General features: G+C 38.8%; 1 protein-coding gene across 5 annotated transcripts in view; it reads left to right on the forward strand.

The window, feature by feature from the left end:
* Positions 1–50: 50 nt before the first annotated feature.
* GSAP (gamma-secretase activating protein) overlaps positions 51–25618 on the forward strand; it is a 44834-nt gene continuing 19266 nt past the window's right edge. The window contains exons 1-19 of one of the 5 annotated variants that reach the window (XM_068189615.1): positions 51–257; positions 3699–3772; positions 6693–6749; positions 7464–7533; positions 7933–7989; positions 8121–8209; positions 8621–8690; positions 9729–9778; positions 11054–11158; positions 12084–12143; positions 12808–12851; positions 14503–14588; positions 19027–19104; positions 21221–21298; positions 21767–21859; positions 23145–23362; positions 23660–23729; positions 24367–24449; positions 25071–25124. In XM_068189615.1, the coding sequence (XP_068045716.1) occupies positions 173–257; positions 3699–3772; positions 6693–6749; positions 7464–7533; positions 7933–7989; positions 8121–8209; positions 8621–8690; positions 9729–9778; positions 11054–11158; positions 12084–12143; positions 12808–12851; positions 14503–14588; positions 19027–19104; positions 21221–21298; positions 21767–21859; positions 23145–23362; positions 23660–23729; positions 24367–24449; positions 25071–25124 (1521 nt within the window). In that variant the 5' untranslated portion in view covers positions 51–172. Of the gene's footprint in view, positions 258–758; positions 1275–1874; positions 1938–1974; positions 2189–3698; positions 3773–6692; positions 6750–7463; positions 7534–7932; positions 7990–8120; positions 8210–8620; positions 8691–9728; positions 9779–11053; positions 11159–12083; positions 12144–12807; positions 12852–14502; positions 14589–19026; positions 19105–21220; positions 21299–21766; positions 21860–23144; positions 23363–23659; positions 23730–24366; positions 24450–25070; positions 25125–25618 lie in introns of those variants that run through there. The other 4 variants (XM_068189616.1, XM_068189617.1, XM_068189618.1 and 1 more) reach the window with 4 other exon arrangements.

Below are 25618 nucleotides of genomic sequence, written 5' to 3' on the forward strand. Positions count from 1 at the left end.
CGCGGGAGGCTCGGCGGCGCTGTGCCGCCGCGGCCGTGCCCGGTAGGAAGCGGAAGGGCCGGCGGCGCCGGGAGCGGGCCGGGAACCGCCGGAACCCCCGAGGGCCGCCCCCACCCCGCGGGGGCGGGCTGAGGGCAGCCGAGCCGGAGCGGGGGCGGCCCGGGCCGGGGCTATGCTGCTGCGCCTGGTGCCCGAGTTCGAGCTGCGGAGGGACGTGGTGCCCTGGCTGGTGGAGCGGGGCTGCGCCGCGGCTCTAGGTAACGCTCCGGGAGGCCGAGGAGAGCCCCATTCCTCGGGCCGGCCGTCTCTCCCTCTCTCCGGCCGCCTCAGTGCCCTCCCGCCCGCGGAGGAGCCGGGCTGCGGCGAGGCCCCCGGGCGCGGGTCCCCGAGAGACCCCCGGGCAGGCCCGCAGCGGGAGCTCCGGCCGCGGGGGCCGGGGATGGCGGCGGGGGAGCGGCCCCTGGGCCCGCCTCGGCCGGGGCTCGAGGGGAGCGACCCTCGGGTGCCGGGGCAAGTTTGCTGTCCTCAAGGAATTTCTGACATGCCGAAAACACTTCTACACATCTGCTGCACTGCACAGCTTGTTTCTTCTTCCTGCTTCTTCACACGTTTGGGGCTTTCTCTTTTTGTTCTACCCTCCTCCCTCCACCCCCAGCCAAAAAAAAAAAAAAACCAAAAACCCCCAGAAAAAGTGTTAGCATTACTCCCTCTCCCACGCTGCTCCCCTTTCTGGGAGGAAAAGCCCCACAGCCTGAACACCTCGGTGTGCCTGGAAAACGAGTGCTGGTTTAAAATTAGATGAGCGTCAGCTGTCACAGCACCGTGCGATCGCCGGCATAGCGAGGGCTCGGGGTAGTGGTTGGAAAAAGTGACCTCCCGTATTCTTGGCACTGTGGCTTTTTACTTGTTATTCATCTGCAGAGCAGCTGGCTCAGTTCTGCTTTTCAGAAACTGATGAAAACCTTATACTAATAAAATTGCAATACAGTAAAAGTTACTGCTTCAGTAGAAATACCATCGATATGCAAGTGTGATGAACTTGAAACGCCTTCAGTTGCTTTTACTTTACTTAAAATGCTTAACTTGCTTCCTGCATTGAGGGGCTGTTATCAAATAGGTTCAGAAGATTTTGTTTGGTGACAAACCAGAAAGTGTCAGCTTGGTGAATAAGAGAATTATTTAGCAAGCCATCTTTTAGAAAATCTGTTAAAAAATACTTTGCATTTTCTACATTTACTGAACAATTATTGAAAGGTATACTGAAGGGATCTGAGGTAAAATTAGTAAGTTCTCCACGCGTAATTGATTAATCTAGGAATTTATCAGTTCATCAGTGATATATTCAAAGATAAATCAATCTGTATGTTAATAGCATAATGGTCTCAAAATGGCACTGACTTGTGTTTGGGAAGGAGAAAATTGTATTGAGTCTTTTAAAATATAATGGAGTCTTCATTCAGCAATGTCCCTGGTAATACAGAATCATAAGAATCTAGTTTGGAGGGTGCATCTGATCAAATACCAGCACTGCTGTATTGCATTTTAACTTATCTGTGTTTAGTGACTTCTTCCCCCTCATGCAGTGTTCTCATATTAGCAATGTGAAGGTGGGAGGTAAGGATTTTAAAAGATTAATTTAAACATCAAAGACATATCTAATCACAGAACGCGAGTAATTTTTAGGAGTCATGGTACTTTGTGTCAGTATTTTCAGATGTTACTTATTCATATTTATTATTTTCTTGCCTAAGGACTTGAAAGCACTTGATAGCATGTGAGAACTGCTAATTGCGTGAGAGCTGGGAGTAGCTGTGATGATAGGAAGGGAGCGGCAGGCAAAGTGAATTCGCCTTTTTCTCTTCATTCCACTTAATTTGCTATGAGCTGCATATAATGGCCTTCAGGAAATCAAACTCTGCATTCTCCTGATTATGTTGGTAAAAACTGTGTGCTGGGCAGGCAGGCTGGGTTGGTTTTTTTGCAGCCCTTCATCTGCTGGTCTCAGCTGTGGGCATGAGGAAGAAGTTGTGATTCTATGTGCAGGTTTTTACTGCAGGAGCTTCCAAGGGCAGAGACCATTGCCACTTCTTTGCCTCCACGTTCCCACTGGCTGTTCTCTTCAGAAGAGAAACTCTCTTCTGACACAGAACTTTTTCAGTACCTTTAAGATGTCTGTGCTCGGTGATAAGTAAATTCATTGACAGGGAGATTGTTCATGGACCTTCTTCTCTACCAAAATTCTGTGCTGAGGAAGTATTGCATGAGAAAATGTGGAGACCGTAGTACTCATCTTGAAAGTTTGAGGTGGTTGTTAGTTCCAGGAAGCTTCAGATAAAAAAAGAGAGTATATTGTTAACTTAGACTCTCCCAGTTGTCACCATCGAGCCCTAATGTACTTCGAGTGATCTGAAACCAATAGAAAGTGATGTGTTGCTCAATGTACAGGAAGGGTTTTCATTGTCCTCCCACAACAAAATGGAAAATTTACTTTCTTCTGATAATACTTGAAAACAGTTTTTTTTTCTTATCACTGCAAGCTGTACAAGCCAGTGTATAGTATCAGGCTTGTTAAACTAAGTTTCCCTAAGTGTCTTCCTTCTATCAACACTTCATGATAACTGCCAAGTAAATAGTGTCAGGCTTGACTAAATGCTTGCAGAGGGTTGAGGAGAGTTCTTTATGTTGGTGCTTACTGAACTGCAGGCCACCTTTGTTATAAAATTGAGACCAATCATACAAGCTTCAACCTTACTAAGGGCAAAATTTCCACTTCTAATAAAAATTCCATTGCAGATAAACACATTTTTGTTGGCTGTGTTGATGAGAAAACATAAAAGCAGCATCAGGAAAGCATGCATTTTTCTCACCTTGAGTACAACATTTTATCTTTTTTTCTGGTGGTTTTCTTTTTAATTTGTACTGCTTTGTCCAGATATGCTCTTCTCTTTCTGTGTCCATCTCAACTTCCTGCTTATTTGTTTCTGTTTTAACAGCACTCTTTCATTCACATCCCAAATAATTTTGTGTCCTGCATTATTTAGTTCCCTGTACTTGTAGGTAGGTTGCATATCTCTCTATATGGTATTTAGTCTTGGGGTTCTTTGGGTTTTGGTGGGCTTTTTTCTTTATTTATTTCTTTTTGGAGGAGGAGGAGGGGCTAAGAATGACACAGGAAAGGTAGTGTTGGTGTTATAGAACTATGTAGTTTGTTTTCAGGCTTTCCTTTGAGATGCTGAAGGAGCAGGTGTGAGCAAATGATATTTTTCTCAGGCTAGTTCTCTCTTCCTGTAGTGTCCAGGGGACTGGAGTATGGCTTAACTGTCTGAACCCCATGTTGTGTATAGTGAATAAATGCAAGGGGGTAATTTTGGTTTGGTTTTTTTATTCTTTGAAAAAACACATTCCATTTTCATAACAAAAGGCAGTGGTAATTAGAATCATAATCATAATGAAGAGGTAGGTGTTTAAAAAATATTTTTTTTCTTGCATGTTTTGAAGGCCCTTAACTATCTGTGCTTAAGTTTATCAGATTTAAATAATGGTGTAAGAAGTACTCCCTCTTTTTCCAGAAAGGAGTAATTTTGGCATATGCAAATAAGTATTTACAAGTAAAAATATATTTAGCATATTTGCTTAAAGTGTGCATAAATTATAGCTGAATACGAAAATCCTGTGCCTTTTTGTACTTCTTATTTCAGACACTTCTGAGAATTCATCGGCACTCTATGTTGTAAATGTTGAAAGAAATGGAAAAATTATTTATACCTGGAAGGTAAGTCCACCTTGGAATTTAATAAAAATATAATTGAGAATAATACTCTGTGTGAATCTAATTGAGTTCTTGTAGTTTAATTTTTTTTGAAGTAAGCGTTAGAGCATGGAAACACAACTGATTAAACCTGGGGGGGTTGGGCAGTGGGAAAATACTCATCTCCACTTCAGTCAAAGGTTAAGAATGATGAAATGGAGAGTCAAGTACTCACTTGATTAAGTCCATAGAGTTTTTGCCCTTGATTTTTTGCTGGCCCAGAATCTCTCCATGAATGAAATGCAAATTCTTTAAAACAGTTCATAAACACATAATTTCACCCTCAATTTCTTAGTGAAGCCTAGGTATTAAATTCATGTGCAGTGCTTTAGTTAAATGTTTTCTCCTACTAAAATGTCTTAGGATACTGTTTATCTAGCACTGTTTCTGCATATACTTTTCTTTAAGATTAATCTATAATACTTTATTGCAAGAAGACTTGCAATTGAAGTAACTCCTTCTTGTTCTTCTTCTCTCTCTGTCTCTTCTTCTAAAAGACTTGTTATTGAAGTAACTCCTGTTTTTTTGATGTCTTGAAGCATCTAGGACTGGCTTCTTAGCATAGGATTCTGCTCTCTATGGTACATGTTTTATTTTTACTCTGAAGTGGGTTTTCTAATGGTTTTAGAAAGTGGAACTTTGTCTTCTTCTCATTGTTCTTTTGATGAGACAAACTGTGCTTCTTAACTGTGCAGCTCAGAGAAGTCTGTAGATCCAGTTGGATCCTGGAGGATCTTGATTCTTGAGGAGTACAGATATTGAGATGAACTCCAGTAGAGTAGGGGTGCCTGTCACTCCTCTCTGGCTCAACAATGCTAAAACTCTCCAGCTTCCCTAGGGTTAAGGGAAGAGGTGAGGCGTTCATCAAAGCTTTAACTTTAATATGCTTTCACTGTGGGTGGATGTTTCCTTTAGTACAAGCATAGGGAGGGGAATTTGTACCAGACAACAATAACCATAAAAAAAATTCTAAAGAGTGTGTCAAAGTTTGGGTTTTTTTCATTGCTTAAGACTATAGAAGACTTAATACAAATAACCATGTAGCTCAGCAGGAGATCTGGACTCTATGTGTGTGGTGTTGCTGCTTTCTAGCACCTGTGGAATCTCACACTAAGCTTTTTTGGGCCTCTGACAGTCTAACTGCCTTGTGTGCTCTTCAGGCTCTTGCAGCTGGCACGAGGGATGAGTTGTAGCTCAAGGTTCACATGTCTAAATGTAGGTGTCTGCCTGCATGTTGGGTGTTTAAGCTCCCACTGTGGTCTGTAGGGATCTGGTCAAAGCAGGTGGTGGAGCTTAGGGAACTGACCACTTGTAGCCTGTTCTTTGGGAGGTGTACAGTGTGGAGGATGTGAACTAGACTGAGCTGGCCTGGCTTGTTTCCTAATAGATACAAATAGAAAACAGCCTTTGTCTTCTAAGTGAGAGACAGTCAAGTGTATTCTGCTGAAACCAGGGGAAGGTGGACACTGTGTTTTATTTTCAAGCTTATTTTAGAGTATTATGTTGTACTATGGTTTTGACAGTGTCTATATTTTGTGACATTAATAGTTAATGTAAAGGAAGATACTTTAACAGAAGTGAATTGTATTTGCAAGGTAATGCAAGAATCTTCAGAGTGCACATGAAAACAAGTGTTCTAGTTTATGCATAGTCATGGGCATTGATGTAGATCTATTACCAGTCTTGTAAAGTGTATTTTTCAGTATCTAAGTAAAATGGTGCTAATGTTTCAAACACACTTGAAAAAAAAAAAAGTTATTTGTGAAAGCACTTGCTTAATCTTAAATTAGGAGGCCTGGAGCCTGTGTCTTAATATAAAGACATTTTGTTTTCCTTGTTTAAATTAGAAGTCAAAGACTTTTGTCATTGCCACAACAATAATGACACACTCAGAAATAGACCCCTTAGGAAGTAAATACTCAGGCTTTTGTTTCAACTTCACAAAGCAAGTTGCCATAAATTTGTAAATAACCACAGATCTCTCCCCTCTCCCCATAAGCAGTGGTTAAAAACAATGAAGCTCACTGTGGAAGTAGAATCCTGTGTGGCTGGATTTAATTTCAGTAGTTTAGCAATTTAGTGCTATACCCAGAGTACATTAATATTGTACATTAATACACATCAGTTTGATTTGCTATCCAGTGTATGCTGCAAAGCAGAATTTTCTTTTTTAATATATATGGAAAATTTAAGGTAAGGTAAAAATTAAGAAGTAATAAAGTTTTGATTTGTAGTCCCAAACATTTGTAAGTGCCCCAAACAAAATCATCATATATCATTTGTCAATAAGCTAGAAAGGATATATGTTACTTTTCAAAGGCAGAAGGCTAATGGTGAGCTTATAAAATACTTAGCCTTTAAACAATCACTTCCTAGGGCAGACCTGAAATTCTTTTTCCAGGCTACAGCCAGATCACTGGGAGCTGACTTTTGATGATGTTCAATGGTTCTGTACTCCCTTTTGACCTACCAAGTTGGTGAGGTTCAGAATTCCAGCCTTAAATCTCCAGGGGCCAGAGCATCCCTATTGATTCTTGTACAGACATCTCTCTTCCTGGCCCTATTGCCTTTAACTAAAACCAGTTTAGAAACAAAGTGAGAGAGAGGCATTAGGTTTATGCAATGGCTTGTGGGCTGTGGATTGGCCACATTTCAGCTTTATCCCATGTGTTAGTTCTAAAATGAAAAAAATAAATCTTTGTTCTCTTGGAATTAGAATTTGCTTTCTTGGAATTAGATAATTAGCTGCCTGTTTGTATATAGGACAGGGAAGTGTGTGAGGATGTATGTGAAGGGGCAGGGAAAACAAGGTAGGAAAAAAAGAGACCAGTGTTTAACTTTGTGTATATTTGTATTGCTAGTGCTAATTTGTTTCCATCCATAGGGAAATCAGAGAAACACTCACATTGGATTGTACGATCTTCAAACTAAACAAAATGAGGTGAGAGCAATACCAGATTTCTATCTGGTTACAACAGTGCTGTAGTATTTCAGATTTTGATGCTTTGCAACACACTATGTTATATCTTTAAGGAGTGTATCCTTGTTGGAAACAGAAAAGATACTGGAGAAGCTATTGGAATGATTCTCTGTAGTGTTAAAATGCACCACATTGCAGAACATCTGAAAGGCTTTGAGAGTAGTAAGGCATCATGCAATCTTCCATTTCTAAACCACCTTTTAAAGAACAAGTCCTTTCCACTCCTCTTCATATTGCATATGTGTGCCAAGAAGTAAATGTTTGGAGTTTTCTTTATATGTGCATTCTTGCTCCTTTTGGTGATACCATTTTAAGACATTATTTCATTCTAAAACTGGACACACTGCAATTCAGTAACTAAAATCATGATAACAAGTTTTTGAAGGTGTCCCCATAATAGTATGAAATGAGTGAAATCTTGTATTTATATAAAGGCCTACTGTGCTGCTCTAGTGGCAACATAGAGCTCAAAGGAACCAGTAAAAAACAAACATAAGAAAAAGAGAACTGCCACAACTCAAACTTGAAATGTGGTTCTTCTGGGTGTAAAAATATATATGGCTTTAAGATAAAAACTGTGGGACAGCAGTGTTTTCCTAAGGAGAAGTAGTTAGATGGTTTCCTTTATGGAGTTTGAGAAAGCACAGTTATTAACATTACTGTGTTTCTCTGTAGCACCTCTATATGTTTGAGAAGAATCTGCACATAATCAGCTGTTCCATCAACAATGAAAGGACCTTATTGGGTAAATATGTGCTTTATCAATAGATTTTTTTGGTAAAGATTTAGTTTAGTAGGATGATACATTTGGATTTAGAATTACTTAAATGTATTTTGACCTATGTGTTGCCCACAGCAGTTTATGAATTTCTGTGGATCCATCGTCAGATAATGTAGTAACAACATACACAGCTGTGACAATATTGCTGTTTTATTAAAACATCTGCAACACACTGCCCCTTTGTTCACTTTCTCCTCCTGCATTTGTGCATATCTGCTACATCTAGAAGAGCTTCTGATGTTCCTTTAACATACATGTTTTTGGTAAAAGAATTGTGATGCTCATTCTTCACGGATGTTTGATAAGATTAATGTCAAATATGAACACTCACTGTGGTTGTGTTGGTGTTTTCTCCTCCCACAGCAGTCAGCTTCTGTCAATATACAGAGGAAGAAAGAGCAAGTCAGCTCTTACAGTCAGGTACTGCAAGTGGATTTTTTAATACTGTTTGAAATATTGCACCTTTTTGTTTTCTTTCTCAGGTATTTCTCTTTAGAAAACAAACTTGCTGACATAAAACAAAGTTATATAAAACATGTTCTTTTTTGCAGTATCCAAGTATTTAACCTTGCTAATCGAAATTCATCCCATTAATAATGTGAGAGTCCTAAAGGCTGTGGATAGCTGTGTTCGAGTACAGGTAAAGTATTCAACTAATCTAAAGATAAGCCCTTTTAATCTGCTATGCTAGAGAGAAGACATGGTTTAGTGCAGAAATATCTCATGTTATCTTGCAACTATTGCAGAGATAATGTCCCCAGTTTCTTCAGAGAAATAGAAAAATGAAACTTCATAAAATTTTTGGTATAGAATATTTCTGCAACATGAAGGCTGCTTTTGTATTTCTCTTCAGTTTTCCAAAGTTTGCAGTTTTAGTGACTGGTGACTATTAGTATGTAATAAGAGCTATTTTTACTAATTAAATATAATTAGTGTGCTTGAATTAATTTAAAAATATATAAATATCCAGCTAAAATAGCCCAAAATATTTTAGATAAATATTCTAAACTAATTTGGTTTTTTACTTACTTCTGTGAAATTTTCTGTATAGTTTCTTTATCCAGTTGAAGGCAGAAATGCTTCTAGAGAAAGTCGTCTCTTGCTAGTTTCAGAAGATAAATGTGAGTTAATATTTTCAAAGTACATTGTTATTCTTTTATTTCAAGATGATTTTTATAGATTGTATTTTTGGTAGACTTTTATTGGGGAAAAAACAGGAAAAAGAAGGGTGTGAGTTATTCTAGGTGTTCCAAAGGTCTTTCAAAAACTGTATCATTTACCTGATTTTTTTTTTAATATTAACAGAATGGCCATTTTTGTCTACAATTAGTTGCTTAGCTCTTACATTCATCAGTTATCTTTATTTCCAAAAAAGCTAAAATAGACTCCTTATGCTGCCTACGTAAATCCAGAGCAAATCAGTTTACTGAAAGATGTCATTTAACATGGGAAGTGGGACAAGAATAGAGAAGTAGTTCCTTGGATTCAGCTAACATTGCATGTTCAGCCTAATCTAATGGCAGGGAATAGATAAAGATGGACACTTGGAAAAGACTGGGTTTTCCCTTCCTATTATAGAGTGAGATCTCTTTTTCCATCCCCTTGGAGAGGCCCATCTTCCCTGAGCTAGACACCAGCCTTAGGTAGGTGGCCTTAGGTGGACAGAGCTAAATCAGAAACACAACATCTGCTGGGTGGGTGTTGCACTTCTCATGCAGGCCAGCTGTGGATAACTTCCAGGAGTTTTGTGTGGGAAAGGATGGTGAGGCGTGTTCATGACAGGAAGTGAAACAGGTCAGGGATAGTCTGGGACGTGGGCATGCAGCTCCGCAGACCCTTTCTTTCCACGGGTGCTCCTTGGCTTGCTTGGGCACATTCCAGTCATTGCTCTTCAAGCCTGTGCTGTGCTGATGTGGGCAGGGAGCTGTTTCCATGAGGTGTTATGGTTGAGGCCACTCTCAGCTCACGAAAGGAAGACACTGCAGGTCTCTGTGTGGGTACCTGTGCTCATGTGTCACACATTTCCTCTTGCATTGAGTTGGACTTTCCTGCCCTGAAATATTCTTACAGAATTCTATTAGGTGAGCTTGTTTAATAAGCTGTATAAAAGCATTTAAAAATGTTTGTTTGTAATGATTTTTTTAAATTTTATTTTAAAGATATTGAACAATTTGACATTCATGTTGTTGCAGAAGAAGAACACAAAGTGGTAAGATTGAAAAATCTTTGGATTTGACTTTTTTTGCTTTAATTAATTTAGCTGAAAGTTTTGAAAGTTGTTTTAGCTTTATACTTGGGCAACACAAAGTTTATTAAAGAAAGCATCAATTACTATGGCAACTTATGCAGGTGACCACAAAGCTGATTGAAAAGATTTACACCTTGTAATCTATGAGGAAAATTATTTATTTTACTGGATTTGTTATGTGTTGCTGAATGCTTCTGTGTGTTAGAAGTTGGGAGTAAACATAGTGTTTATTCATTTTAAAACCATTTAAAATATTTGCAACCATTTAAAATATTTTCAGAGTTGCCTTCCTAATATTGTCTATTGTGAGTCTGTGTGAACCCAGTAGAAGATTCACTTAAAAAAACAAACTAACAGAAGATGTAAAACTTAGATACAGTCCAAGTACAGTGAATGTTCCAATCTCTGTTTCCCCTCATCTCTTGTTCTATTTTTAACATGAATTTGTTGTCAACAAATTGTGGATGTTCTGCTTGAAAGACTTATTATTAATGAGCACTTGTCTCATGTAGTAAATAATTGTGTCATGAAAGCCAATGTTTTGAGTTATGGAGGTGAATGTAGGCTTTGAAGGAAAAGTTAAGGACTTGATTTTTGTCCCTTTGCATCTTTCATGGTTTTCTCAGTTTTGCATGACCCTTCAAGCAGATGTATTTTATATGCTAGATTACAGTAGTGGAGCAAAGCCTTCAGTATAATCAGAAAACAGGTTGATCTGATGTCCTTCTGACAAACAGATTTACTTTGGTTGAAATTAAATCTCCCTATATCATGCAAGTGTGCAGTTTTCCACAGTTCTAGCCTTTTCTCTACTCCAGCCCTCTCTCTCACATGGCTGAGACTTTGGATAGAAATCTCTTTTGGAGCTGACACATCTCCCTTCAGTAGTTAATGTAGCTGATTCTGAACTGACTGTGGTATTTCCCTCCTCTCTGAGGAAGGGTGCCTCTGCTATTCTTTGTTCACTTTGAGCAATTTAAGTGGTGATTTCTTGCAAGGAAGACTGAAAGAAAAGATTTGTTAGTAGGTGTACTCTGAAAACTGTGCTTCTGATCTCTTTAAACTGAGCACTCTGCACACAACAAAGGTGGACTTCATGCTGCTGACAAGGAGCCTGTTCCTTCCAAGCTATTTGTGTGTGTTCTCTCACTGCTTTTCTCTTTAAAGCACAGACTGTGCATAATTGTTGCAAAACCTTATTTGATGGCTTCTAATATTTTTATTCTTTCCCTGTAGGTGATTCAAAAGTCAGGTCAGCTTCCAAGAGCCAAAGTTGTAGATGACCTCGTTTGGGCACAGTGGGATATGATGGAGCAAAGACTCTTCTACATTGTTCCAAAGGTGAGCTGAAAGTCATCCTTGCAGTTTTGTTCCTGCCTGTCTAGTGACAGTGAAGTTTTAAGTGTGTGGAGTAGCAAGCAGGGGTTTATTTTCATTAGGATGGTCTTTCTTGTTCTTGCCTCAAATAACCTAAAGCAAAAGCCAAACTTGCTGTAGCTGCTGTTGTGCTTCGTACATTACAAGAAGACTGGTGGTCTTACTGCTTTCTATAAAAAAGGTGGGCTTGGTAGTTTTTTTTTTCTTTAGAAAGGTCTTTTATTCAAAAGTATCTAAATCTATCCAAAACTGCTGTGACTATAATGCTTCTCTTCTAGAGAATTCACATCTAGAAAGTATTTTGTGTGCAGACTTACTGAGTGACCAAATGAGGACAGGTTCTTGGCAAGAAGTTCTGAAACACTCAGGGTTTGTTTGGGTTTTTTTTTGTCTGATGGACTATTTGCACTTGATGCATTCTCTGTAAATTAAAAAAAAAAGATTTTTCTTTATTCTTCTTAGCCATAAAAAGAGTGAATGTTATGAAATAACAGGAAGCGAACTGTGATGGAGAAATGTATTTATGTTTTTGTTTCTGAGATACCCTTTTTGAACTGACCAAAGTAAGATACAATTTTTTTTGCCATATAGGTAGATATGGAAACATTTTTTTAACTTTCTAAAATGTGTGAGACGTGTATTGCTGTGCTTAAATGAGAGCCCACGCAATTATATATGATTGGCAGATAATGATCTGGGACAGGAAGGAAGCATGTCATAGTGCTATTGTGAGGGGTTATGTGTGGTTTTTAAATTCTTTTGTCCCCTAACTTCTGCATATCTCTTAGCAAAGCAGGTTGAGTGTGAAAAATGGTGCTGAGTATCCAGTCACTTCTCAGTCTGTATAATAGCCTTTCTTACTTACAAAACACATCCTTTTTAATTCCAGGAATCAAAGAGTACTTTAAGGTGTGTCCAGTTTTATCCTGAAGAAAATTTTAACTCAATAGTAAGTCATGAGTATTTTATTATAAATGGTTTTTAGTGGGATGCAATTATGTTTTCCAGGTACTGCTACAGAGATCTGTTTGTCTTTCTCATTGTTGAAACTTTTTCAGAGGAAAACTGGAGTTTTTGAGGATTTTTTGCATTATTTTCTTGTCAAGAATATATTCAGTCAGATTCAGATTTTTCCCACAGTAAGGTAACTTTAGTGAAATACTTTAGTGAAATACACTTTTTTGACCTAGAAGGCAGTAAGTGACATATATGACACTATACTGATCTTATACTCAGTTATTGAAAAAGCAGGCTTATCAAGTGTACTGGACAAAGAAACCATGTGATTTTGTGTCAGCTTTAACTGAGACAGGAACATTTGTGGCAGCCAAAATACAAAAAAGAGAACATAAAAATTATAACATGTGATTGTTATTAGACCTTTGTCCCAGTGGCTGACAATTGCTGCACTGCAGCAATTTATTTTCTCAGTTTTAAGAAAAATCTGTTTTATGGGAGTTTTTGTAGTGACTGTAAGGATTAGAGGAAGATAAACTTGTTAAAGTGTTGACTCTGGTGAAATGTGACTATGACACATTTTACTAGTCTGAAATGCTAAACATAGTATATTGACCTCTGTAAAGAACAGATTTGATTTCTTTTTTGTTTAACAGCTGGAATCCCACCTGGATATTGCTGTAAATGACACACAATTAAAGTAAGTTGTTTGTTTTTTTAATGTTTTGATTTGCTTTCCTTTTAATATATGTGGTAACGTTTTACAAGCCCAAGTAAAATTTGTCCAAACCACAATATCTTTGTTTGCAGTTGCCTACATGGTACTGGAACAAGAGAAAAACATGAAAACTGTGTCCAGTCCTCCAGTTCTTATTCTCATCAGGGTCAACTGTAAAAAGTAATTTAATCCTTGACTGCTTCTTAGTGTCATTTAAAAAAATTATTTGTCTGAAGAGCTAGCTATAGGTTAAACCTTCTGAGTATGCTGAACCTATTTAAATTAATTTGCTTTAACCTTGGGCATGTTGTAATGGTGATGTCAAAATATCTGTCAAGGGAAGCTCTGCATTTTTAATTGCTATTGCAAGTTTTATTGGGCAGTTAAGCAAAGCAGTAGCACCTTTTTATGGCCTGTGAAGACACTGCCTGTACTCTGTTCTCCTCCAGCATGCTCCTTTCAGCAGCCTGCACTTCCAAAGATGAAGATTTGTCTGATTCTGTGTCTGCCATGCACATGACTGCATCTGAGCTTGTCTCTTCAGGGCTCTGTTTTAACTGAGGGAAAAAACTAGTTAGGATGGTTTAACTCTGACATAATCCTCATCTATCTTTATATTCCAAAAAGGCCCATTTATTTTTGTGAATAAAAAGGGAGGCCAGAGCTATTAGGGCAGGTATCAGTAGGTGAGGATAGTTTAGTTCCACCCTGCCCCAGCTGGGGCTCTCGGAATGTCTCAGTGCTGTGCATAAGGCTCAGCATGGTGCTCCTGCATGTGCATGTGCAGGCTGTATCCTCTTACAGTCAATGCTGAAAGAGCACAGCTCCTGTAAGAGCTTCAATGCTGTATCTTACTTTATTTTATTGTTTTTCAAAATTACTGCAGATGACCAAGGGCAAAATCCCTATAGGATCAAAATACTTTCTGTAAAAAAAATTCAACCAAAAAAAAAAAAAAAAAACAAACCAAAAAACCAAACACCCAGCAACAACAACAACAACAACAAAAAAGAACAAAACAAAACAAAACAAAAACCCAAAAAAAACTAAAGCAGACTGACTACAATCTTCTGGTGCATGTTTTGCAGGGTGAAAATAGGCCTTGTAGATTTAAAGATTTGTAAAAACACTTAAAACACAGGCAGCATGAGACTGAAAATGTCATGGTATAACAAGTTCCATGCAAATGTGATTTTGTGCTTTTGTTTTCAAGTATTTCCACTGAAGGTAGTGTCCCTATTGCACATTAAAATGTAGGTTAACAGACATGAGCTGTAGAGTTAGTCTGCAAAACCTTTGAGTTATTAGCTGTCACAAGTATTTGGATTTCCAGTATGTCATGACAACTTGCTTTCACTCCAAAGTGTAGGAATGGTTGGACAATGTAGTAACTGAATGTCAGGTATGTTCAAAATTGGTGGATAACAAAAAAATTGGTATGCAGTCTTGGGGTTCTTGTTTCTAACAGCATTGAACAAATTGATTAAAGTCTAATTTAACTTGCATTACAGGCCATTTGATTATAATTTAATTAGTATATTTTGGTTACATAATGACTCTTCTGATGATCTTTTTGTTGTGATAAATCTCTATGGATGAAGTATTTTAATTAGTGATCTTTATTTGCTCATAGACTTGTGAATTTTGGATATGATTACTGTCAAGATCAAGATGTTGCATCTAAATCTTTGAACCTTCAGGTTTTCACAAGTAAAGCAGGTAATGAATAAATAGAAGTATGGTCAAAATTACCTCCACTATTAATTATCATGCAGTGTAATCCTAATTGATTATTGAATTTCTTCATAAAATATTGAAAGACACATAAAAATATAAAAATTTATAATGTGAGTGTGAGATTTGTATTCCTCTAGAGCATACATAGCAGGTAACTGTGAGGAGAGGGAGAAGGCAACTGTGCTTTATTTGTCTTGATAAATTTTTTACCTTCTGAAAGCTGCAGTGAAGTTGAGCTGACGTACCCAGGGTTTTATATATCAACACCAATAACAAAACAGTCACCCAGAAACCTTTTGGTAGCCCAGCTGCAAAGAACTGGTACCATGCTCTCCTCTAGTGAAATCTCTCTTAGAACACCGTAGTGTTTTCCTGGTAGTTTCAGAATCCAGCAGATACCAAAGTGTGGCTGTGTGTTACATTAAAGCAATCTAATGTTAAAGCTGACCAAAATTATGTTAGAAAGTAAATTCAAGGAAGGTTTTGTCTGGGTTTCTGATCTGGTATATGTTTGTGTTACAGAGTGGACATACGTACACAGAACATGTGCAATGCAGGCTTTAAGAGCTTCATACTGCTGTTAGTGTGTGGTGTTTAGAAGGTCCAAATATGTGAGACTAAACATAGTATGTGTTACTTAAAGGTTTAATATATATATATGATTCCTTAAACTTAAACCTAAAATGTTTCTTAAACCTGTAGGATTTTGGAGTCTCCCTCCATCCTAATCTATGCTATGAGCTTGTTCAGCTTCTGAATTAGACATACAGGCAGGTAGAGGTAGATGGTGTCTGTTTAACTTTTGAATGATCAGCAGAGTTGTACAGGGAAGTGTTGCAAGAGAGGCTTTAGATGTCACTCCCTGAGGCCTGCTGTGCACACAGTGAACTGCTGAGCTGTCTGCCACTTGCACTGAAAATAACCATTAGTGCAAATCAAGTGAAATACAGCTTCCTTACGTGGATATTTTTTCTCACCAAGGCAAACTGCATGCTTATAAAAATTAAAGGGAAGGAATTAGAAATAAGAGAAAGCCAAGTTTCTATCTTTCAAATGCAGATTAGGCTTTTTCTCTCTTAGCAAGACATTTTCTTATATAAACAGCCAGTCCAATAATGGAAAATATTATTGAGTTATATATATATATTTCCTTTTAAAACCTATACTCCTCTGGGGAGGAGTATATTCAGATTGAAGTACCTCCTTGAGTTTAGGATGAAATGCAGTCATCCTCCAACAAGACTCTAGTTTAGTTACTGTAAGTAAAATGTTTTTTTTTCTGTCTGGTGACACAATATTTAAAGTCTGTGTAGAACCTTTCTAAAGCAAAAGCAAAAGTAAGTGCTTTTCGTTGCACTTACTGTGAAACAGATAATTTGACAATTGCACTTAAATGAGATTACTATATATGGCTTTTCCTTGAATATTGTTTAAAACTGAGGATTACCTTGCACAGCCCATTTCTGATAACTAACAGTTTGGAGCAAGTTATTTTGGTGCTAAAACCATATCTGGTTGTTGAAGAACACTGTGGGTAATCACACTAAAGGTTCCCTTTTGTGCCTCAGGGGTGATTTGTGAAACTGGACTGCAAGTTCTTTGTGGTGCAGACCATGCCTGCTGTGGGACTGCTAGCACAGCTCTGATATTAATGCCAGTATCCCTGCTTGTACCAGTCGGACACCCCTGGCAAAGTATAATTGGCAAAACTCTAAACTGCAATATTCCGTGCAATTTCCCATTTAATTAAACTGTTATTGGCTCCTGCCATTATGAACTTTGAATGAAATCACTTCTCCTTTCTCAAACTTCTGCAGCAGAAATGTAGCTCTGTTCCTTACACTCAGCACAGACAAAATCTCTCCAGATAAAAACCCCCATGTAATTCTTGAATAGCTGAGATCAAGCAGTTCCAGTCTCAGAAGTAACTTGGCATGTCCAGAATTCAGTGGTTATTAGATAAACACTGTACTGTTATGTTTTCTCTTAGTGCTTTAGAAATATTTTTCAATTAAATTTGCTCAATATTAAAAAATTGCAGGCAGTAAGAGGTCATAGGCACTGGATTACCATCAGCTAACTATCCACCTGAAATTTAGGCATCTGGACTATGTTTCTAGAGAGAAATAGGCATCTCCAGAGGATGAGTCAATCCATATTTCTTTTTTTGCTGAATGGGGGTCTAAGTGAGAGATGTTTGGATGGCTGAAGTTAAGTGAGGCAAGTCCCTCCTAAGTCAGTACAACTAGACAAAATGCCCTGGTGCAATGTTGTATTTGAGTTGTGACATTTGGATCCTGTGTTGAGATGCTGTGACAGCCTCATGTCTTGAGTTTTTGCTTGAACAGAAATGAGGAATTTAGTTAAAGTTTCCTAGGGAAAACTTAATTTCTGCATATCATAGGTGACTCTTACAGTCTCAGTGGGCTGACTTTGTCGAGTGCCAGAGTTGTAACTGCTGTTTGCCGAATAGGAGTAGAATTTTATTTTTAAATTAATCCTTTTTTATCTTTCTTTCTTTTTTTTTTTCTTTTTTTAACCTTTGTGGTCAAGATTTTTTTCCCTTTTATTTCCAGAAAGATAAGTGTCCATGCAAGTATATCCTCACATGAGTCTTCCTACCTTCCGGCATTCAGCTACAGCTTTTACTGTTTGCAAATGATTTTGAAATGAGTAGTGTGGAAGACCTGTCTCTGCATACATGTGAAATAGGCTAATAAGCTTTCCCTGCAGCAGCACAACCCAGCTCTAATTTGTCGAGAGCACTGCTAAGGGTAGGAAAGGAGTCTGTGGTGTATTCTTAGTGTCTGGCTGCTCTGCTGGGATTGCCAGGACTGTGTCAGATGTAACTTCGCTTGGACACCTGCTGGTCTGAGGCTGCCATGTTTCTGTCTGTATTAACAAAGCACCGTTTGTTATTTCCGGTTGTTTGTAGCTCAGTTTGTTGACACATGGACCAATATTGTTGAGTTGAAAGATGCACATCCTATTTGTCGTCTCCCATAGCTGCCATTTCTGTGGTCAGCTTGCACATTGCCCACTGACACTTCAGTCTGAACACGCTTGCATGTTGTGCAATTCACAGAGCAGTGTACACAGAAGACTCCAGCATACAAGAAAGAAATTTTCAGTGCTGGAAGGGAGCTGTTGATAATAAAACAGCAATCCAGTGGGTTGCTGGAACTTCTCCAGTCTTCCTCATGAGTCCTGATGCTGCTACTTTAAAAATTATGCATGTTCTGAAAGAAGCCAAGTGCTCTGGCAAAATGCCCTGTCTGTTGTCTGAATGACTCAAATATCCAAACAAAACTGTATCAAACCATATTCAGTCAGCTAAGAATAAGCAGAAAGAAAAATTGCATCTTAAGAAAGCAGTTACCTTCCCCAGAAGGCAGAAGCATGAACTGTCTCAGCCATATCTGTATCACAGCTATGGTACAGACTTGTGGTATGAAATACCGAGGCGTTTCATCAAATAAAGTAACTCGGTACCTGTGCTTTTTTTGTTCTTGTGCTTTTTCCATACTGTACCATTTTCTGCATAACTTGTATAATCAGCCTTTTTTTTTTACAGAACAGTACCTGTATTAGTAATACTTTCTTTTCTTCTTTTAAATGATAAACTTCCAATAAAGGTAAAAGGTGAATGGTCATATTTGTGGACGAGCTTTCCCAGCTGTACTGGGGTAATGTGGTTTGGAAGCGGTTTTTAACTTGAATGCCAAAGCATCAGAGTAAGGAGATTAAAGTTTTTATAAGAGATGAAAGCAGAGTTACCATTCAGTGGGGTCAAAATAGGATCAGTCTGATCTAGAATTATTCTGGGAGTGGGAAACCTTCCTGTATGGAGTACCCTGGCTGAAATAAACTCGTCCCAGGGACTGACTTCTCTCCTAAAAAAGGTAATAGCAGTTCTTTGAGCTGGAAAGGGGAGAAGTGGCTATCACTTCTAGTGTGAGAAAGCTTTGGTAGTGTATTCATGCTGCTGCCAATATGAGATTACTTGAAAAGCAAAGAAATGGTGTTTTATTATGTTGTTGAGCATATCTGACAGCTCCTGAACACAAAATATCTGGATTGAGGCAGTCTGTGTAGAGAAAGGCTTGATCCGTTTTCTGGCTGCAAGTATGATTTCTCCTGGACAGGGCTAAAATGTACTTCCCCTAAAAGGAAGAACTGCCCATGACAGGACCCAGGTTTCCATTGTGCCAGATTGCCTCTTCTGTTCTTTCTTGATTTTGTTTCATTCGGTAAATGATGATTAGAGTCCATAATAGATATTCCCGTAATCCTTACCTTTTTTGAGAGATTATTTTTAGTTTCTAATTTGAAACAGTCTTGATTTGGTTTTATGCAGTATAAAGATGTCTAGATATTCAGCTGAACAAGTGAATTTTCTTTCCCTATTTTGTCTTTTTAGGAGGCTTGTGTGTGTGTTGTAGTCTAGTCTCTGATATTCCTCATGAGATCATGTACTCCATATATTTTTTGCATAAAGGTAAGACTAGCTTGTTAACTTACTATATTTTGGAGAATGTCAGTGTGCTGAAAGAGTCAGAGAATGCCTTTCCAAACAAATAACTCCCAAAGTCTGCAGACAATAAACTACTGTGGCTGGTGTTTCAAGACAGCAGCTGCCTTTAACTTTGGCTTTCCTGCTGTAGGCTTCCTGCCTGATGCTGAGTGAGTAGCTTCAAACCAGTGGCCTTGTAAATGGTTATTAATTTGGTTCCTTATTTCTAGCCAGACTTTCCGGCATGCTGAGCACAGACATCAATGAAATCTGTGGGAGCTTGCAGGTGTGTTGTACTTATGCCATAAGGCGTTTGTATGGGAAATAGAGCCAACAGCTCTTAGCTTGAGTGTCTGTTTAGAATTCCAGTTCAATGTGTCATTTTCACAGCAAGAGGTGCAACACCCACTGACTCTAAGAATAGTTGCTGTGTAAGTGGTGCTCTAGCTCTTAAAGTTAATGCCTTTGTTTTAAAATAATAAAGGACACTTTTTTATTCCAAGCAGAATAAAAGTTCTTATTATCGTGATTTTTTTATTTGATACATGGACAGAGAGGCAAATTATTTCTCAACTGAGAAGCTACATAGTATGGAGTAACTGTTCAAGTGCACGCTATGTCTCTGTTCTACCTTAACTGTTTGCTTTCTTGTGTCAGGATGCTTCTCATATATCAGAGCTGCACATACACATTTCTTTGCTGCTGGAATATTGTGGGATTGAGTGAACTACCTTTTTGTGTTGTTCTTAATGCCTTCAAGAGAAGGCATTAATAAACTGGAAAAAGTCCTTTTTGGGTGTGACACACTGTACATTGCACTGCTGAGAAGGGCTGATTTCCGCAGACGCATGTGACGTGCAGCCAAAGAGTTGTTGGATTGCTTGGAGCCAGCCTTTGTACATCCTGATTTGTACTAGGAAGAAACTGAGGATAAATATGGTGACATTGACTAGCTATGTCTGAAATGACCTCAGTGGGATGGAGTTGTTTGGTGCAGAGCTGTTTGTGGGTTCATGTAAGATTCATCAGTTATACAAGAGAATTTTAATAATGGTCCTGCAGTGACCCACAGAAGCAGTGGACTATTGGGTCCGTAACTCACATTTTGGAGTCCATAACCCATATTTTGAAGATATTTAAGAAGCTCAGCTTGTTCTGCAGCCTCTGTAATCTTGGCTGGAATCTTCCCACCCCTGTTAAAACAGTCACTGCAGCATCATCAGAGAAGTCACGATGTTGCAGTTGAATTCTGCAGTGCTGGTTTTAGCTTGCATGTGCTCATGCTAGCAAGTGACAAAGTGGTGATGGCAAGTAAACTGACTCATTGCAAGCTAACTTCAGTCAGTATTTTGTACGAAAAACTATATCTTTTGACACCTCTGCCTCTGTAGTGTTGCTGGAGGTGATTTTTCTCTTGGTGATCCTGTAAACTGTGGATCTTATATTGAATTTCTATGCATTATTAAGTAGCGTCCTGATCATGACACCATTAGTTACTAGAATCTTCAGCTTTTCTCAGAGACAGAGGAATCTGAGGGCATTGTGTCATTCTTACTGAGTGCCAGAAGCGTGGTACAAGTCTAGATTAAAACAACAGCTGTGCTGATGCAAAGCCCATGCAAACGTAGCAGGTCTGAAATTGGCCTTTGTATAAACTGAGCTGAACTAAATTAGAGCAATAAGGCATGCAGATAAACAAAGTGGAAATTCTTCAAAGCAGTTGAAAGCTCACCAAAATGTGAAACACAGCTATATAAAGGATTTGTGTTTGGGTTTTTCTGGGGGAAAGGTATTTTTACACAAGCTTGCTCTGGGATGGAGTGCTTCTTTAAACACAAATATAGGCTGTGCAGTGTGTGGCTAGTTTTCACACACTAAAGAACTGCATTATGTCGGTGCCAGTCTACTAAGTGTGCAGGAACTCTGCTTAGGATGGATTAAATCTGTCTGTGCAGACAACCCCATAAAATAAACAGTCTAAAAGATCCCTGTTTGGGTCTATGGGAACGGCAGAAGTTTCTAGCTATAAAGTCGTAGGTGGATGGTAACAAATGGTGTTTATTGTTTGAGGTTTTTAAAGTTTTTTTTTTTTTCCCCTCAGGTTATAACAAAACTTTTACAGTTTCTCTAGAAAGAACAGAATCTCATCAATTGAAGGAAGTGGCTTTTATGAATCTTGGTAGGTTACTTGTGTTACTTTCCTGTGTGATTGCCATTCTCTGTGTTGTAGGGAGACAAATGGCTAACTCTTCTCTGGAAGGAAAGGAATTTTTTTTCCTTGGCTTTAGGTAGCAGTGTTGTTTTGCTGCTTTTCTTCTGCTTGCCTTTTGTATTTGGCATTTGATATTGCAATGCCTCACTATTAGTAAGCAGCTTCCTCTGAAATTGCCTCAAAATCTGTGCTGGACACCAGCTGCTGAGTTCTTGAGTATCTCAAGTTTCTTGAATCATCCCTTGGAAACCCAAATGTACTGCTAGTGTTTCCTGTGTTAATACAACAGCAGCTTTTAATTAACTCCTTTTATATTTCCTAGATATAATCAATTCCTCACAGAGAAGTGGGCCAAGTTGAGAATCCTGTGAAAGAGCCTCTTAAAGCAAATAAGTGATCAAGTGCTAAATTGACCACTCTTGTTTCTTTCAATAGACTATTATGTGGCTGCTTATTTGCCTGGCCAGTTCCTGCACCTCCTGAACATTCAACATCCTGACATGCTGTGCTATAGTTTATTTCTGACAGGTATAGTAAAACTGCTTTAAGTAATTTAGTTGTTGTTGTGGAAACTTCTTCCTATCTCTTTACATGAAAGTTGTATTTCTCAATGTTTCCTTAATGCACAGTGTTCTGACAAAGGAAGGATACTGAAAGAATGACATTTTTGCTACTTTCCATTTTAGAAAAAGAAGCTGAAGTGGCATTTCATACTTTATGTATTTCATACTTCTTGCTTGTTATGAAATGGAAAAAGACCTTTCACTGAATTTGAAATTCTATACCTTGGTTTCATAGTTTCCCTTCCCCCAACTTTGCCCATGGTTCTTGGTCCTCCACTGTTTTCAAATTTCACATGAGATGTAAATTTGATTTTACATTTCCTTCCTCCAATTGAGTTGCTCTAAATGTGTGTGTTTGGAGGGTGTGGGGAAAGGAAATCTGTGTTTCCTTCACCTGATCAGGCTGATGCAATTTAATTTAGAGTCTCATCTGAGATGCATGTTACTTCATTTCCAACAAACACGTCTTTGTGGGAAGTGGTTTATTTTTGGAAGTGGGGTGCCTTTGTTTGAAAACAGAAATCTGGTGTTCTGATTGGGTGAAGGGGACATAAATTGTGGAAACTGGTGCAGGGGCAGCATCACAGGAAGCTAATACCTGTTTTGTATGTGTAATGAAATACTGTCCTGCTAAAAATGAGTGCAAAGCATCACTGCGGGATGGTGGGCCTGATTTCTCTGATGCCAGGGGTCTGAAACAGAGTACCTGTATGGTACCATGGTGATGAACACTGGTACTAGCATAAGTAAAATGGTTTTGTTCTGATGCTTCAGTGAATAATCGTAGAGCAGAACCTTCCTGTTCTGGCCATTGGGATTGATGGCAAGAGATCCACCAAGAGAAGTTTGTATCGTGTTTCTGCATTTGAGCAGTTCTGACCTGCACAAGCTGTACCAATAGGTGCTAATTCTAGTATTGAACTTGTGCTACTGCTACTGTCCCTGTGCTCCACTCTGTTCCATGCACATACTCTGATTTGCCTTGGAGCAGCACTGTGAGCCTGAAATCTCTACACCTTCTCTGTGTTAGCAATAGGGAAGGAGAGAACTGAGTATGGACTGTGCTCCTTATCTGCTTTCTTTATGGAGCCAGCACCATCCCTACTCCTCTTCAGTGTATTACCAGGGCAGGTAGTGCAAGAGGCAGTCTCTTTCTTACTGCTGGGGGCCTAGGAATCTTAAGAGAAATACTGGTAGCAGGCAAATTTTATATTCTTACTCCTTTTTGTTCTCAAACCAATGTTCTTCAGGTGAGGATGCAAGAATTGGCACGTTACAAAACTGTTCCATCCGGTCCCCATGGGTGTCAGCAGTCCTGGACTGCGATGCAGGAAGTCTGTACGATGTGAGCATCAGTGACAGTGCCTTGCTGCAGTTCCTACAGAAGAGCAAACGAGACTGTGAGAGATTGGCAGCTCTGCATTGTGCCCTGCTCTACTTCCAACACACAGAAGACTTGGAAATGCAGGTGGGAAAAGAACATCCTCTAAATTTTTTTTACAGTGACTGATGTCTTATACAAAGCAAGAGCAGGGCATGAATGGCATCAGCCGAAGAGAGGTCCTGATTCACCTGGCAGTACCAAGAGGCTCATCAGCTGGGCTGCCCTAAACTCTGTTATCAGTCCAGGCTGTCCTGAAAACATTTGTGTCTCTATCACTACTCCACGCAAAGTGTTAACTACCAAAACCATATTTTCTATACCCTCTTACAACACTTGATTAAACAGAGAGATGTGACAAGCTCCCTGTTCTCATTCTGACAGATTATTCGGTGGATTTCTGAGAACCTGTCAACATGTCATTCTTTCGACCCCATTCAAGAATTTATCATTGGTAGGTATTTCTTTTCCTGCATTCTGAGTTTTCCTGCATACTCCAGTTGACACTAAAGAGGGGCCATGGCAGTACAAACTGACTCTTATTTCTGAACTTTTTGATTATGATTTGCATTAACTAACCTGTGTTTTGTGGCATTAAGAGACAGTATCAGTAGTTTCGAAGATACATAGGCATCTCAAAATCAGAATGGCAGTAAAACTTTTCAAATGCATTCTTCTGTCTAATGGAACAAATGGATTTATCATTATTTTAGGTCTCTGGAGATTGTTTCCTCAGCTGCATTCTCCTCTAGCTCTAGCCCAAACCATTTTTTTCAGAAGGATTTGGCTTATCATGATACTCTATTCTAATAGGTAGTTTCTCAGTCTAGCCAGTGCAGAGTCTTTGTACAAAGGACCCCTGCAGTGCTGAGCTGTAGCCAAGCAGCTGACCCGGCCCTGCAGCCATCTGGACTTCTCTTCCTCCTTTTGTGCGCAGAATGGGACCAGTTCCACGATGGAGGAAGCTGTTTCAGGGACTGCAGCAGGATTTGTCCCTAAAAAAGTGTCAGATAAAGATCAGTGAAACCTACTCTTGTTGACTGATAGTTTATACAGTCTTGCCCTTATAAATCTTTTTACATTACATTCAGCCTCCCTGTACTGCAGAATGTGTCCAGAAACTCAGAACCTGGATAAACTCCTGCCCTACACATCACTGCATGACTGGATTGGGGTAAGATAACAGCTGGTACTTTAATTAATAGCTAGAGGGTCTGGTTTTTTATCCCTTGGTATAGCCTATAGCTTGTGTGTCTTACCTTTTCATAGATATGGTCCAAATTGATACCTTTATGCCTGTGCTTTATGCCTGTTCTAGTTTGCCAAATCTTACCCTTTGTGGTGTTTTCCATGAGTCAATTTTTTTGTCAACAAGTAAAAGCATTTGCAAAACCAAGAACAGTTATTATAATTGCATGGATGGTTAAATGTCTCAGTTTTCATAATGAAGTACTAATTTATTCCTTATCATATGAGGTTTATTATGAATACAGAATACATTTAACCAGCAAAATCATGCAGTTATTTCTGGGACAAACAGAATCAGTAGACTTAAGATTTACAAGTAAGCTTGCAGAAGTAAAATAACTTCAAGCAAGACTTTACAGTTAGAGCAAATATTGTCTTAATTTCTCTGCTGTGACATTGTTCTAATATGTTGTTTTTTAAAAAAATAAGGGCACAGTTTTAGCTGGCTAGTTAGTTTCCTGGAGGAAATGGGTGATGGCGATTCATTTAGATGCCCCATGTTCTATGCTAAATTATAAGAATATAAGTAATTTCTCTGTGTTTACAGGTTGTCCCTGGAGTAATCTGTGCCACAGACATTATTTCTCTACCTGTGTTAGAGGTAAGTTCCAGTATAAAACCACATTTGTATTTGCAGATTAGTAGCTGTTTTTTTTGTGGGTTGGGGGTGTGCTACATATTAATGCAGCAGTGTCCCCACAGCCCTATTCAAAAATAGATGTGAACAGAAAATTGCCCTGTTGGAAATGATTTATGCATTTAAAATGCAGCGATAAAATATCAGTTAATCAGACTCAGAGATGGTGGGGTTTTTTTCCCTTTCTGAAGACACCTCTATTCAACAGGGAGGATTATCCATGAATTAATTCTTGTTAATCAGATTGATACCACTTCACTTTATGACTTTGGTAGCTGAAGGCAGAGGTGGCATAAGACAAGTAGGATTTCTACATATGTCTACATATGCCCACTTTGAGGGCTATTTCATTGCGCTGCCATTGGTGTGGATGGTTCGTGACCCTCTCACTTTGTTTTGTCCAGAGCATCCTGTGATTGCACTTATGTCAGGGCTTTGGCTACTAAATCTAGACAAAT

This window comes from Anomalospiza imberbis, chromosome 5, assembly GCF_031753505.1.
Source record: "Anomalospiza imberbis isolate Cuckoo-Finch-1a 21T00152 chromosome 5, ASM3175350v1, whole genome shotgun sequence".
Classification (NCBI taxonomy): domain Eukaryota; kingdom Metazoa; phylum Chordata; class Aves; order Passeriformes; family Viduidae; genus Anomalospiza; species Anomalospiza imberbis.